At 36.6% G+C, this 15434-nt stretch overlaps 1 protein-coding gene across 1 annotated transcript in view; it reads right to left on the bottom strand.

Moving 5' to 3' along the window:
• The window catches only part of LOC113237265 (myelin transcription factor 1), a 37926-nt gene extending 31902 nt beyond the window's left edge, over positions 1 to 6024 (bottom strand). The window contains exon 1 of the mRNA XM_026473655.1: positions 5777 to 6024. Within this exon, the coding sequence (XP_026329440.1) occupies positions 5777 to 5802 (26 nt within the window). The 5' untranslated portion in view covers positions 5803 to 6024. The remainder of the gene's footprint in view (positions 1 to 5776) is intronic.
• Between the last annotated feature and the right edge of the window lie 9410 nt (positions 6025 to 15434).

Below are 15434 nucleotides of genomic sequence, written 5' to 3'. Positions count from 1 at the left end.
AATAGTTTATCTTAGTTAAAAGAAATTGTGGTACCATGAGTTTAGACATAGTGCTAGGGTTTATATTAGGGACATCTTCTTTCTTAATGAAATTATATATTTTTACGGGCATACGAAATATTTGAGTATATATATATATATATATATATATATATATATATATATATATATATATATATATATATATATATATTAAAAATCAAACCAAGTTCTGCTAGATATCGATGGACAAAGATTCGTAAATACTATTTTAGCTTTAAATATACGTTATGATTCAACTACCTGTTACAAAAATCGACAACCCTATTTGGAGGGTACTCCTTGCGAGGGTTCGTGCGGACAAGACCCTCGTCGCATGTGGACACGTTTTCGCGTACACTTCATGCTTATTATATTGTTACTATTATTTTACTTGCTGACCTTTGCTCGCGAACCTGAGAATTAACTTCTGTGAGTTTTTATAATAATCAAAGAATTAATAAGTAACCTAAGAGCTTCTTTTTAGCGTGTCCACTCTGACGTTTATATTTGTGAGTACTTAGCGACTGACACAGTATTAATAGTCGCGCTGTACAGGTACTCGCGAGTGCAGGTGTAGGGACACGCAGAGCACGACAAAAGGTGTGCTATTGTCTGGAGAGAGACACCATACATACATGCGCTCTCCGAGCTATAACCCCACCTGTGCATGCTCTCCTTGCTACGGCCGACTTGGGTCCGTAACCTATTCAAAGATTTCCAAGTTTGTCAAGGTAGATCATGCCCAGGAGGGAGGTGCTCCGACAGCGGAATGAGTGATGAACCTAAGAGCTAGGAAGTATAGATTATGATTATGAACTTGTGATCGCTTGTGGTACAACGGATAAACGGAACAACAAAAGAATGTAAAAAAAATGGTACTATTAATAAACAAGTTTTTGTATGAGTAAGTGTTAGCAACTGAATACTGTAAGGTATTACATTGTATATAAGGCATATAATGCTTTAAGTGATTTAATTTCAGACGTCAATATCTTTCTTGTTTAAACTTAAAACAAACCAAACAGTCGAACTGTTAAAGCTATAATGCTATATTCTAGTGTCGTATCACATCTAATGTAACAAATCAAACTTCCCATGTTAAAAATGTTTACCAGAACCACTAACCATAACGTAAAATACACATGATCCTCTGTGTAACACGGCAACGCGAAATAAACCACAATTAAGGCACTCGCCGCCCATCAGATAGCGTTCAAATTGTTTCCACTGAAGCCGCCCGACCCTATCTGATCCGAAGCGTAACACGTGAAATCCGGCTCACCCGTTCACCTGTACGTTTTTCTTTTTTTTAAGTAAGAACTTTTCAGTAAGAACAACTGTATTATAAATGAAAGCGGTTAGGTTATGATCTCATTTTAACTGCCTCGGCTCTATCCGTTTTAATAAGTGAATTTATAGTTCCACTTTTTATATGTTTTTATTGACTGAAAAAGCTTTTCAATATTCTTTTATAAGGTCATAAGGTAATATTCTTTTATTATATCAAGAGACGGGGCGAACAAGTCGTGCGCCTGGTGATAAGCGACACGACGCAGAGTCTTAAAACGCAAAGTTCTACTGGGCACTGCCACTGCGCCTGTCACTCTGAGACATAAGTTGACAAGTCCCATGTGCCTGTAATTCCACCAGTACCTCACATTACTGTTGGGCGGCACAAAATTGGTAAGGTAGTAGTACTTTCCGGGGCGAACGCTTTCATGAGGAGCTCTACTGCTACTTAAAAATGCACTCAACATATATATTCAGGATTATTGTATAGAAAATAGTTTATATCCCAAGGCGCTACACGTGAAAATTGGTAAGAGTCCAGAGCGCTATCGTGTTAAAACAAAACACTGCAGTTACAATACAGTGTTTTGTCACTTCTTTACACCAAAAATCTTTTGGTTATTGTGTTAGGTTAAACAAATTTATTAGTTTTTTTTACTAGAATTAGCTTATTTTGTGTATCATAATTATAATGGTTATATAGAATCTTTAATCAAAACAAAAAACTTTAATATCTAATGTATAAAGTAAGTTAAATGTATCTTTTTACATTATTAACACGAAAAATTAGAAAAACCCGAAAAATTCTTAACGCAGCTTTTTCCCAATATACTGGTTTTGATAATACAGTATTTTGGTTTAACACGGCAACGCAGCGGCTTAAACGACCTGCGTTTGACTTTTCATAGGATCGGTCCTATGTGATTAACGTAATGTTTGAAATTTTTGTCATTATTTCGGTCTCCCGTGGTCATGGGACTTATAAAGAACCCGAAACGTTGGTTTGTTTGACAAAACAAATATATGCGATTTAGATCCGAAAAAATTATTTAATATCTAGCGTGTAACAATCGCGATAACTTAAGAACTCGGTAATATTTGAATGTTGTACAGAAAATTAAAAGCCAATTAAAATATTCAACCACCACTGCTATTCTCATTCCTAAAAGGAACTTTTTAAACCCATGATTAACAAGCGTACCTATACTACTTATATATTTTTGGCTTGCAATTATAAAATAGATTAATGGTTATTAATAATAACACAAGTACCAATTCACTTTAAATATGAACAAACGAAAACAAGTAGGGTAGCGTATAAAAGTTTCATTAGGAAAAGCGGTAACATTTATTTCTACTAACACCGCCGCCCCGCCCAATCCGGTGTAAGGCGTTACACGTGAAATCCGGTTAACCTGCCCTCTGGCCGTTCCTTTTTACCACGTGGAGCTTCGTCATTTGATAAATAAATTTGGTCAGAACGTATTTTGCGAAATTGTTTTGTTTAAAATAACTTTGAAAAATAATCACCCAATAAATATCGTTTTCTTATTACAGCAAGTGAGAAGATGGGACAAATAAATCGTCGTGCCTGGTTGTACGCTACACGCCTACTTATATTAGTTTCAGTATCACTCAGAGCTTTATTTTCATTTTAATTTCAGCCTCTATAATTCAAAGTCTATTCCAATAGTCTAGTTCAATAATTTTTCGTTATGAAAGGACACGTAATCACGCGTCAGATTGTAAGACTTTTATAGTTATTCAATAAATGATTTTTTACCAACCGCCGAACGAACAAGTCGTGCACCTGGTGTTGAGACACGACTACTCATAAAAGTTGCAGTGCCACTCAGAGCTTTAAATCGCAAAGATCTGAGGTGCGCTGCCAATGCACCCGTCGCCATGAGATGTAAAGGTGACAAGTCATGTGCCCGTAGTTTCATTAGCACACTTACCCTTCAAAATCGAAACGCAGTAATGGTCGTATTATAGCTGGGCGGTAGAAATAACTCATCTATATTATTCTTATTTGATTTGTTTCTAGCAGATATACAGTCGAAATTGTACAAATAGTGTTATATTTGAAATTGTTTATTACAGGGTCATTTATAAACGGTACTTTGTTATGAGTTACAATATAATTATTACAATTTGATTGACTATCCAGATCTTGTGCAAAATATTAAATACAATGTACCCATGACAGTTCATCGACGACGTACGCGCTCTACCCGCTGTTTAAAACGGCGCGCTGCCGAATGCTGGCAAGCGAGTTTCTCTACGTCATATTCTTTCTCAGTACAATTATTTGTTTAGTGTTATTGACATATTTCATTTACCTGCATTGACTTACAAATAAATGGACGACGGGTCTAATACAAAAACCACGAAAAAAATGTCCCAAGTCTATTTAAACGTAGTGACATGTAAAGGAATATGAAAAAACTAAAACGTTGAATTTAAATTGTAATGTCATCGCAGTACTGTCTAATTTTGCTTGCTTCGCTGTCAGTCGAACAAACGAAGACTAAAGCGTGAATGACGCTCTGTACACGATTTTAACGTCCTATAAGTTCGGACACTTTTTAGCGCGGACCCGACGTCCATATAATTGTAAGTCAATGTTTACCTGCTTCTAAATTTAAAAAGTTATTATTGAAGCCCTGAGCTAATTTCTTTTTTGTTTACTTTTTACTTGTTTTAGTTTTACCTTACTCATCACACATGACAATTTTAATAGTAATATGAGGATAATGTTGTTGATTGTACGTGTACTTGTCAGTGAATTTCACAACGAATGTAATCATACCATGTACAATTGCTTGTTATCCCTTAAAAACAAATAAATAAGACCTTAGATTTTTACGAACAGTGTATAACTTCATACGGACTATAGTTACTATAGGAATTTATTAATGAAAACCAGGGCAGGATTTCTGTTTATTTAGGCCCATTCTTTATAAAGAATTATATCCAGTAAATTAATGAGCAGTTTGGGAGACGCTAAGGTCTGTTTAATGTTTGACCGTTATTACCGTAGCCATACGAAATTTTGTACCAGCTACAAAATTTCATTTTCGGGCACCCCGTCACTGCAACTCACCTATATTATCTACCCCTACTAATGTATTTACGTTGATATTATATGGTAGTTTTTATATCACATTCTTTAAATCAATTGCTTCATTGCTTATTCTCGTTCTTTGTCTATATTGCTAAAACTTTTTATAAACATTTGTATACTGCCGTTCTCGTATAAATAACAAGTGTAATTATAAAAATATGCACCAAACAATTTGATTTTTTGACATATTAATTTATTCAATTTAAGTACGTTTCATTGAGATTTATTTGCATATTATGTGTTTTACACAGGTGGTATATAGTAACATTTTTCATATTTACTAAAACTGGCATACAGATAAATATGTTGTTACGAGGTCACTTTTTTTCACTACATACCTATTCATTGCAATGTATTCAGATGTTGTCGTAAACTAAGTAGTTCTCTATTATAAAGTTATTCATTATTAGTAGTGCACGAAACTGTAGTTAAAAGATTTAACGGAGCCAAACTGATGTCCAAGGCGTTGAACTTTTTTGTACTAAGGAGCATGTGTAGCAAATTGAAGATTTAAATTATATGAACGCTGTTTATTCGTTTTCTCTTATTATTACAATCAATATGTTGTTGCATAAATACATTATAAATATTTGTTGTATTTTAAAAGGCGATTGATTTGATCTATGTTCACAATTCTATATAACTGGAAATGAAACCGTTTGCCTATATATTTATTTATGGTTCACTTTATATTATAAGTCATTAACAAAAGAAAATTTCTGTTTTTTTTTGAAATTGTAAATTAAATAATTTTCAGACAATTATAGAGTTATAAAGAGTAGATATAATTATTGTACCAATATTCAATAAGTAATGAATAACGTATATAATCGTTTGTTTCGTTAAGTAATTGGTTTATTAATCAAAATTATGCACAGTTTACAGTAAAGGGTTATTTGGTAACAAGGTTAACCTCGCGATTACGTATTCCGCGTTCGCGGCAACGTCGCGGTTATTTGCCAAACGCTTTAACCGAGCCGCGCCGCGAGCGCCGGCGACGAATCAACCTAATCACTGCGACAAATATAATTAATTCATCCCTACTTCATACAGCTTTGCCTAACATTAGTAAATAAATCGTTTACTTTAAGTAACATACATTGAAAGCATTTCGTGAAATGGTTTTACGAGCGTGGGATTTGTGCGTAAACTTTTTAATTTTTATCTTGACACTTCTTGAGCATTTCACCGACGTAGAACGAACTGCTGAAATAAATTCCGTATCTTTAGCAAAAACCAAAACACTATTGGCGTAATTATAAAACTAACGCGCGATCAACTATTTATCTTTCGGAAAGACAGTTGACTAGAAAACTTCGGTAATAAAGGGTGACTTACCAGACGGACCGGACAAGAGCCGACATCGTTATAAAACGGAGGGGCGAGCCCTCATCGCGCACTAAAGTTTTTAAAAAAACACGAGTTCACCAAATATCACTGCACAGTAAAAATGCACCTGTGTTCAGTGAAAACAGTGGAGCATCTCGTAGTCCGTAGCACCGCGTAGCGCGTCTACGTCGGAAAAGTTTGCCGGTGGGCAATGAGCAGCGGCGGCGGCAGCGCGGCGGAGCGGATGCGAACGTAACGGGTGGATGCGGGGCGCGCCGCGCGGTCTATGCGGCGGCGGCGGCTGTCGGCGGGCCATCGCGGTTGCGGGGAGCGGGGGCTGCGCGCGCACAGTCCGCCCATTCCGTCCCGCCCCCACACCCGCAACCTATTTATTTCTAGTTACGTAAAATTTACGCGCAATACCCGATACCGCATTTAGCTTATGTTACCGTCTATTTTGTAGTACATAAGCACGTACCTAACATGATTCGACCTCCCGCTATTGCAACCGAAGCTAGAGCACTCAGAAAATTAGAATTTGCGGCCTTCCAAGAAAACGTGTCTACCCATGTGTCGATGTATTTTCTTTTTGTGAAGTATATAAGGAAAATGAACGCCCCTCGGAACACATCTACATGAAAGCTTTTAGAGAAAGGTTCTAACGCGAATCGTATGCTAGCAGACGGCTACACATTAAAGGTCAATCAGTGTTTTTCACGCGAAGCCACTTGGCGAGGGGCAGGTGAGGCGTTAGCAGAAAAAAGTCGCCGCCGAGGGGACGCACCGTCAAATTTGGCAGACGAGTTTTTTCAACCGCAGTCGATGCTATCAATGTCACTTAAATAAATTGAATATACGCGTCGGAGGGCGCCGGCCGACGTCTGCTGCCAAGTCGACTCTTAGCCACACCATAGACGTACAAACGTCATAGTAAACACATTCGAGCAGTCAGAGAGTATTGTAACATTTTGAGAGTTAATCCGTCTACCATATTCAGCACTCCATCGGTGGATGCAGTAGCTACGTAGCGTGGCGCCAGTTTATTGTTTGCTTACGTATCGCGGTGGAATTAAGCAAAAGTTCGATAAACTGTGTCGTCACAGTCAGCTGTTCATGCCGCGAGCGCAACAGACAATGCGATTAAGATCTACGCAGGACAACTTTCGCCGGCGCGCCGAGCGGCAGTTAGTTGTTATGAAAGAGAGAAATTTGTAAATTGTTGGCGCCCGAGTTCACGAACTCCGTCGAACTGGAGTTTGTTTTAAGAGTCCAACCTTGAAACAAGAAGAAAAGTAGTCCTGTAAAACAAAGTTTTGCGGCCGCCGTCGCCGGCGCAAGCGGTTCGAGGATTGTGCCCGAACTGTCTGTCTGTACAACTTTACCGATTAAAAGCTCAAAAGCTTCCAAAGTCATTTTAAAAGTTTATCTGCACGCGGGCGCCGAGGGGGGCGCCGCGCGGGGCGGGTTTGCGGCGCGCGGGGAGCGTAGGCAACGTTCGTTATCATCCCGCCGCAATACTTTAGTTGAACCTAGTTCAACTTATTTATAAATCAAACGCGGTCGTCGGCCGACACCACTTCCCGAATTAAACTGTCAAAGTTGGGAGCTGAGGGCCGAGGGCTGCAGAGGCGCCGACGCCGCAGCTCGCGATCGAGGACATGTGTTCGTAGCGACGAATAGTTTGCGAACGTACACACTAAGTTCCTAGACCCTTCGCTACTTTGTTTTACAGCTGTTCCACTTAGCGAACTATGCCTCAAGTTGGGCGTGAGTTCTTGCATGTGTATCGGCGGCACACACCCGTATCCGAATAGTTTCATAAACATAACCTAACTTAGTTTTGGACGACTTTTCAAAGTCAATGCATACTAACTTTTGATGCCTGGAGTGCGATATTACGATTGGATCACTTTGCTGGTGACTTTAATGCATTCGTTTGTTCAAAACTTTGTTTTATTTGATCAAACTTTGCAACAAGGTTGAGTAGACTCATTTTCTTACTTCGTTATTTGATATAGTTACCGGAAACAATTTTAGGTGTGTGCGAATTTATGGGTTTGTCAATTGTGCGTATAGTCATGATGATTTTGTGTACTTATCATGTTCTGTTCTTAACTGGTCCGAAAAAGTTTATAAGTTTTCAAAGTTCCGTATACTAACTACAAAGTGTCATTAACTCGTATGGTGGTTAAAGCATTTAAACAGCTTAGACTTGGTTTGGAGAAAATTGTGACTAATATTATTTTGTAAATCCCGATATAAGGGTAAACAACATCCATCAGATCATGAATTTACAAACACTGACAATAAAATCGCCAATCTCATTTACGCAGTAATTTTTATAGGCTATTTACGTGGTCCGCAGGGAGTCGTACGTGTACATCATGATCACGATTCGTTCATAATCAGCGCAATTACGCGAATCTGCGTCGCAGTCACGATCAACAGTCGCGAGATAAAGCTGCCACAACCCTCGCAGCGCACCGGCCAATGTAATAAGACCTTTACATATTTTAGGTTATATTAGGTTACATTTCGGTGTATGGGTCACGAATTGCAGGATTCTGCTAACTATACTAATGACATTCATGTCTGTCATAATATGTGTGAAATATTTATCAAGTAATTTGAATTTCTAGAGTAATTTCTGCAATTTTGAAAGTCAACTTAATAAAATATAAAAGAGAATTTATTATAACATAAAAAATAAATAGATAACTGCCTCAGTCGCCGAACGATCACCATGCTGCTTTGCCACGCCAGAAGTCCCGGGTTCGATTCCTGGGTCAGGAGAAATTTCGAACGGCCTGCACTTATTTCTCTCGTGAGTTGGGTGTAATTGTGGTTGCCTATGCGTGATTCCATTGCACCCGCGATGCAAGGTTTCCCTGTGTGCGTTATAAAAGATTTTTTTGTAAAAACTTCAGAGATATATTCATTATTCATTTTTTGAATATAATTTATAAATGCTAGAACATTGAACAGCTTTCTAAAATACAAACACATCTTGACTCTTGAGTAATATTGAAGTAAAGCTCTGTAAATGCTGGTCGTGAACTTTATGTTATCTTCGTTCGCCAATAAGTCACAATAATTACAGCACGAGGATCACGCTCCCTCGCACATATTTATGTTATATAAATAAGAACAAATAAATACGTGACAGTTGTAAGCTTTATATCTTATTTAATTGGCGCCCAAGGGTTTGTACAATGTTTTGAATGGAGATTGTGGAGCAAAAAGTAACAATTGATGACTTTATTTATGTTTGTTTTAGGAAATAAAACATGGCATATGACGGGACGAACAAGTCGTTCTCCTGGCGGTAAGTAACAAACCTGTCTATAACAGTTGGAGTGCCACTCAGATCTTTAAATTACAAAGATCTCAGGGGCTCTACCACTGCGCCTGTCACCTTGAGACATAAGTTGACAAGCCCCATATGCCTGTAATTTCACCAGCTGAAATGCAGTAATGAGCATTACTCTTTGGCGGCAGAAACAGATACGGTGATAGTACTTGCCTGAACGAACTCTATCACAAGGAGCTCTACTGTTACACAGCTGAATGAATCTACTTAGGGTGTTAAAGTACTACGCCAGTTATAGAAAATTAGTGTTGTATTAAAAACAGAATCATGAATGAGCTCTGGATGAATTGGGAATCGGGAATGAGTTAAAAAATCTTTCACTTTTCAAATGCTGTTTTTTTTAAATACCATAATAATCATAAATATTTTGAAATTGGTAAACAATATTTAAAATGAAATGAAATGAAAATTTTTGGGTGAACGATAATTATTTGTTAATACTTGGTGAAAATGATATTATTTTGGTTAATGATAATACTTTTTATTGTGCGAACATACTACGAAGTCCTGTGAGTTTGTATCGTAATACATTTCTCAAAGAGTGCTGAAATACAAATAAATACTCGCGTATGTCTATTTGATGCCTATATTGTGAAATAATTATTTTTTCGTTCTGAAAGCTCTTGAATTTACCTTTATATATTTATATAACTTAACTTATTTTTATGGGAATAGTAACTCACACTTTGGAAGTAGACGGCCGGAACAGTTTATGTGTTATCTGCCCATCTTCACTCTGTAACAATAAAATTTATTCATTTATTTATTGGATTCGCCAACAGAAATACACTACTATACATGGACATAAAATTATACTGCAGAAATTACTAGAGCATAAACCCTATAATAGGCAAATACAGCACGCTTACGTAGCATTGTATCAGAACCTGGTGAAATTACAGGCACACGGGACTTGTCAACTTATGTCTCAGGGTGACGGGCGCAGTGGCAGTGTTCCTCAAATCTTTGCGATTTAAAGCTCTAAATGGCACTGTAACTGTTACGGACGTGTTGCTTACCACCAAGTGCACGACTGTGATATTTTATAGACAAACAGATTAAAATGATTGTAAATAATTATGTAAACATATTAAAATTAAATTGTAGAGTTACAGCCATAAGGTTTTAAAATTAAAATTAATTGATATTTAACGTTTTTATTGACTATTTCTTTTGGTATATTATATAGGTATCTCTGAAATAAAATACCAAATGTATATACATATATATACACATTCAACTTTAAGTGTATATATATATATACATATATATATATATATACACATTCAACTTTGACTGTGTATATATAGACATTTTCCAAATGATAGCTGGAATTAAAAGAGGTATGATTGAATGGGATGACATCTTTGAGAATGTAAGTGCACATTTGGCATCCATCTTACTTGATGGAAAGTGATGATGAATATCATGTTTTTAACCGACTTTACAAAAAGGAGGAGGTTTTCAATTCGACTGTATAGTTACGCGATTACTTCGACATTTGTGAACCGGTTTCGATGAATCTTTTTTTGTTAGAAAGGAGATACCTCAGTAATGGTCTCACTCAAATTTGAAGAAAATATTTCACTTCTAAATGTGGCAAATTAGGTGATGAATTCAGAACGTTGAATTTCACTCACTTTCTGTTAACCGATTTCAATAAAACTTTGCATATAGATGTAATTCCACAAACTTTTGTGGTCGGTTTTTTAATAAAAAAACGTTATGATTAATTAAATTTTTATTGAATTGATATTCAATTATTTTTTGTGAAATTACTCCACTAGTTTGTTATAATTATTAATACAAAGATCGAACACTCAGAAAAAACACTCAGAAAAAATTCCTTCAATCCGGTCGGATTCGAACCGACGTCTTCTTGCATACCGTGCCAGACGCTATACCAACTAAGCCACGGAACGAACCAACGGACTTCACGAATTTTTCTATTTGCTTGCGTCGTGTCTTTGTACTTGGTCTTTCATCGACTTTTTAGTCGTAGCGCCATCTATGAGAAATCCTTAACAGATTTATCACCCAGTTAGTACCTTTACAGCTACCAGCCCTGGCGAGAGATGTCGCTATTCACTGTATTAATTAAATTTTTATTGAATTGATATTCAATTATTTTTTGTGAAATTACTCCACTAGTTTGTTATAATTATTAATACAAAGATCGAACACTCAGAAAAAACACTCAGAAAAAATTTTCCTTTCAGACTAATTTCTAACTTAGAATCTAATGTCAGAATGCAGCTCGCGTAATTACGCACATAGAGGAGACACATGCTGGGCAGTGGAATGTACACGACGTTTTATTATAATATTTATCATAAATATGCTAAATAACCACACTAATTACGTAGGTCCAAGGTCAATGGCAAAAAAAAGGATTTTATAAGTTTGTTAAGTAATTCCTTATATTATGATTATGAGTGTTAATGCAACGGAATGCACTCCGGTGTTAGAGTTGTCCGGTGTTTTAGGTCGACCTAAAACACCCAAAATAGAACTAATATAGAAGATTTCGTTTTCCTTAATTAGTTCTGTGAATTAAACTTGGGACCTTTTAATTTAGCCTCTACTACACTAACCGCTGTGCCAGTGAGGTCATCTAATGGGTTCGTTCCCACTACTTCTATTGAGTAGTTTTATTAAATTATATTTCAAGAATAATAGAACTAGTGGCAACAAATTATTTCAAGTAGTTACATAATACAATTACCGAAAATAATAAATAATATCAGGTAACTCCTTTTCTAATGATTTTTAACCGATTTGAAAAAAGGACGAAGAACCGTCAAATGAAATAATAATGACTTTTTTGGTAAGGACAAAAATAGTACACAATTGTGTCTCATCCCCCGTATCATGGGTAGTTTGGGTCCGTAAATATCGGTTGATGTTAAGTTCTTATGCAATAACCCTTAACTCGACGTTGTTATTGAACTAGATATATACACATAGCGTGTTATAGGTACTTTCAAGTTTAATTATAGTTTAAAAACCATGGATATAGAAAGGAATTATGAATAAACACGTAATGGTTTAAAGGCTTGTATGATGGAGTTACGTGTGGTGACGAAATGCGATTTTAATTGATGTTGTCGTGTTTGGTCACTAGAATGTAAGATGTAGTGGCAGCAAGTAAGGTTATTGACTAAAAAAATGTAGTTATTGAAAATTTTGTGTTCAGTTATACTTATCAAGTGTTGGGTTTCTCAGTTTTATATAATTTGTAATACGATTCAAACATTATAATTTAATGTTATATAAATCCTTTTGTTTCACAGAATGTTTACTTTGTAAGTCACATTACGTAATCTATAAACATTATTTTTCTAACCGTACGTTAGTTGGCTCTATGAGTTTAATATAAGGCAGGCCGCGGACAAGGCGGGAAGTAAATTTGATTTTAATATTGAACCCGTAATGTCCTGTTTACTCAAAGTATAAACAATAATTTTAGTATAGTAACGCAAAATAAAAGTTTTTACTTTTGAATAAGAGGAGTAACAGGAGTTTTTGTAGAATTTGCAACCGATTTTTAAATTACATTTGCAATACAACGACTATTTATTTATTTACGATTATTTATTTATACCTGAACATTTGGATAATCCAAATATTTAAAAAAGTTTAATCATTTCAAAGATTGAGAAGAGTACCATATCCTTCCATACTATTATGATTGAAAGAGAATTTTTTATTTATTAAATTACAATTTCGTAACTTTTAGCCGTTTCTACTTTGTTCTAAAATCTGAAAGAAATGGATCTTGTTTGAATTTAATTTTCTTTCTTTAAAGGTTGAACAAGGCTAAGTCGATGTTAAAGCATGTTAGTTTATTTTATGTCTAATTCTTATTTATTAAATATAAACAAATATAAATAAATAATTATTAGACATCATATACGTTGGGTGATTCCAAAGTAAGTAACTAAAGTACTTTTCAGTCAATGTTTTTAGTCAACCGTTACCATGGGACCTGTAAAGGGCCCGAAACGTAGGTTTATATGAAGAAACAAATACACGCGTTTTAATCCGGAAAAATAGTTTCATTTCCTATGTGTAACAATCGCGAAAAGTTAAGAACTCGATAAAGCACTTTTGTTATGGAAATCCGAACTAATGACAGTACCACAAACACCCAGACCCGAGACAATATAGAAAAGTTAGTTTTCTACATTGACTCGGCCGAGGATCGAACCCGGGACCTCAGAGATGGCGACACCACGAAAACTGGTGGGCAAGCCATTCGGCCACGGAGATCGTCAATAAAACGTTGCTATCTTGTATTCTAATTTTTTAGTTTCGGTTAATGTGACGGTTATTTGTATTTGTATTACATTGCTTTTGCTTTAACTACTACGACCGTACTTACACGTTGTATATTCCTGGGCAGTAATTGATACAGCCCTTACAAGTGTAACACCGCTCATTATTTTCGAATTCGTCGCCAGCGTTTAAGCGGTGGATTATTCAAACGCGGACAAGTTTTACAATTAATTTAGGGCGTCATGTTTACTGAATCGACGATATTTATTTCAAACCCAAAGTTATTATAGTTCATGTCGTTAGTATTAGAGTGACATTGTAGAGAATCATATCTTTATGATTTTATAGCTTCTTAGCTATAAGCTTTGTATATATGTATATGATTGGTATTGAAAAAACCGCCTATTTTTATTATGAACATTTTTTATTTTTTATATTGTAATTTATATCTGTATTTTGAGCATAATGCACATTGATAGGATATTTACAATTATAAATATATTCTCGTTTTTGATTAGTTTTGTCATCTTGTAACTTGTAATTTTATTTTTTTTTACTCTTTGTTTCAAATAGATTAGGTTAGTAAATACTAATATTTGAAACCCACTTGGTGCCTAAGAGGAGGTTGGAAGATAACCTCTTCTTAGACACCAGCTGAAAACCATTGCTGAGGCTCTGCGCAGTATAAAGCTAAGCTTGCTAACATTTTCGGCTAATATTGTGTACTTTAATTTATAATCTTGTAATATCTACGAGAAATATTAGTAAACTCACCTTACCGCTAGATGGCGTTGGGATCAAAATAGATCGCGCTAACGAAGTGTTCACTAAATTACCATATAAGCTGTTTTTGTGTGTTAATAATAGCTTTCTTCGCAATAAGGTGAGATTATACACGACCTGCATCCGTCCAATCATGACGTACGCCAGCGTCGCATTCGCTCAGGCAAATCCCGCGCTAATACGCCGCCTGCAGGCTCTCCAAGTTAGATTCATGCGCAACGCGACGGGTGCCCCGTGGTACCTGCGCAACGCTAACCTCCACATAGATTTACGGCTCCCCACAATAGCCCAATTCATGAAACAGGCATCGAGGAAATACTTCGACTCTGCTCCGCACCAACCCAACCCCCTAGTGGTGGCTGCATCCTCTTACGACCCCATCAGGGAACAACCCCACCGCGTACGTAGGACCCGTCGGCCAAGGGAAGTCCTCAACGACCCTATCACTCTCGCCACTTTGAAGGTCAACCAGATCGCTAGTCAGTCCTGTCCCGCACGCACCAACCGTCCTCGCCGGCGAGGTCGTAGAGCCCCTCATTTCAGCACGTACACTGGTAGATTCTCTCCTACAGCACGCCCTTCTGGCGGAAGTCTCCAGTAGCGCCCTGAGCCGAGGTCCGTGCCCACTTGGGCGCCCTCAGGCCCGCTACTTAGCTTAAAGTTTATTTTAGGGGTTATGAGCCTTCAGCTCGCCCTTTTCTCCGGTGGCGCAGTGAAGGCCATCAGCGGCCAACTGCAAAATGTCCTTAAAAAAAAAAGATATTTGCTTTACGTCGAATTATATGATATGAGTGGCACTCCAATACTTCCACCGGGTGGGATACTCTGATGAAAGCTCATAGAATTGTCGTTCTCGATCGTTGGCTGCCGCTTCCACCGGGTGGGACGGAGCTCATCGCGGTCTCGTCTTCTTCACTCTTCCTCGCTTTGTGTACCCATTACAATCTATTATATTCTTTTTGTTTTCAACAGACTTTTTGTATCTAGTTGTAGTGTTTGTAATATTATTTGTGAATAGTCGAATAAACGTTTCTCTCTTTCTATTCGCCTTAATCGTCATTTCGTCTTCTAGTGATCATATCAGTAATCGCAAGTCTGTTTTAGATTCAAACAGTACTTAATATGAATAGTACCTTATTTAATACATTATTCATAGAACATTTAAAAATTCTTTAGAAATTTAAAAATAAGGTATTTAATTACTAACTTTCGTGAATATAAAGAAAAATACCTTCT

Source organism: Hyposmocoma kahamanoa, unplaced genomic scaffold, assembly GCF_003589595.1.
Source record: "Hyposmocoma kahamanoa isolate Upper Pololo Valley unplaced genomic scaffold, ASM358959v1 93, whole genome shotgun sequence".
Classification (NCBI taxonomy): domain Eukaryota; kingdom Metazoa; phylum Arthropoda; class Insecta; order Lepidoptera; family Cosmopterigidae; genus Hyposmocoma; species Hyposmocoma kahamanoa.
The sequence above is the reverse complement of the archived record's forward strand: the minus strand, read 5'-3'. Positions and strand labels throughout refer to the sequence as shown.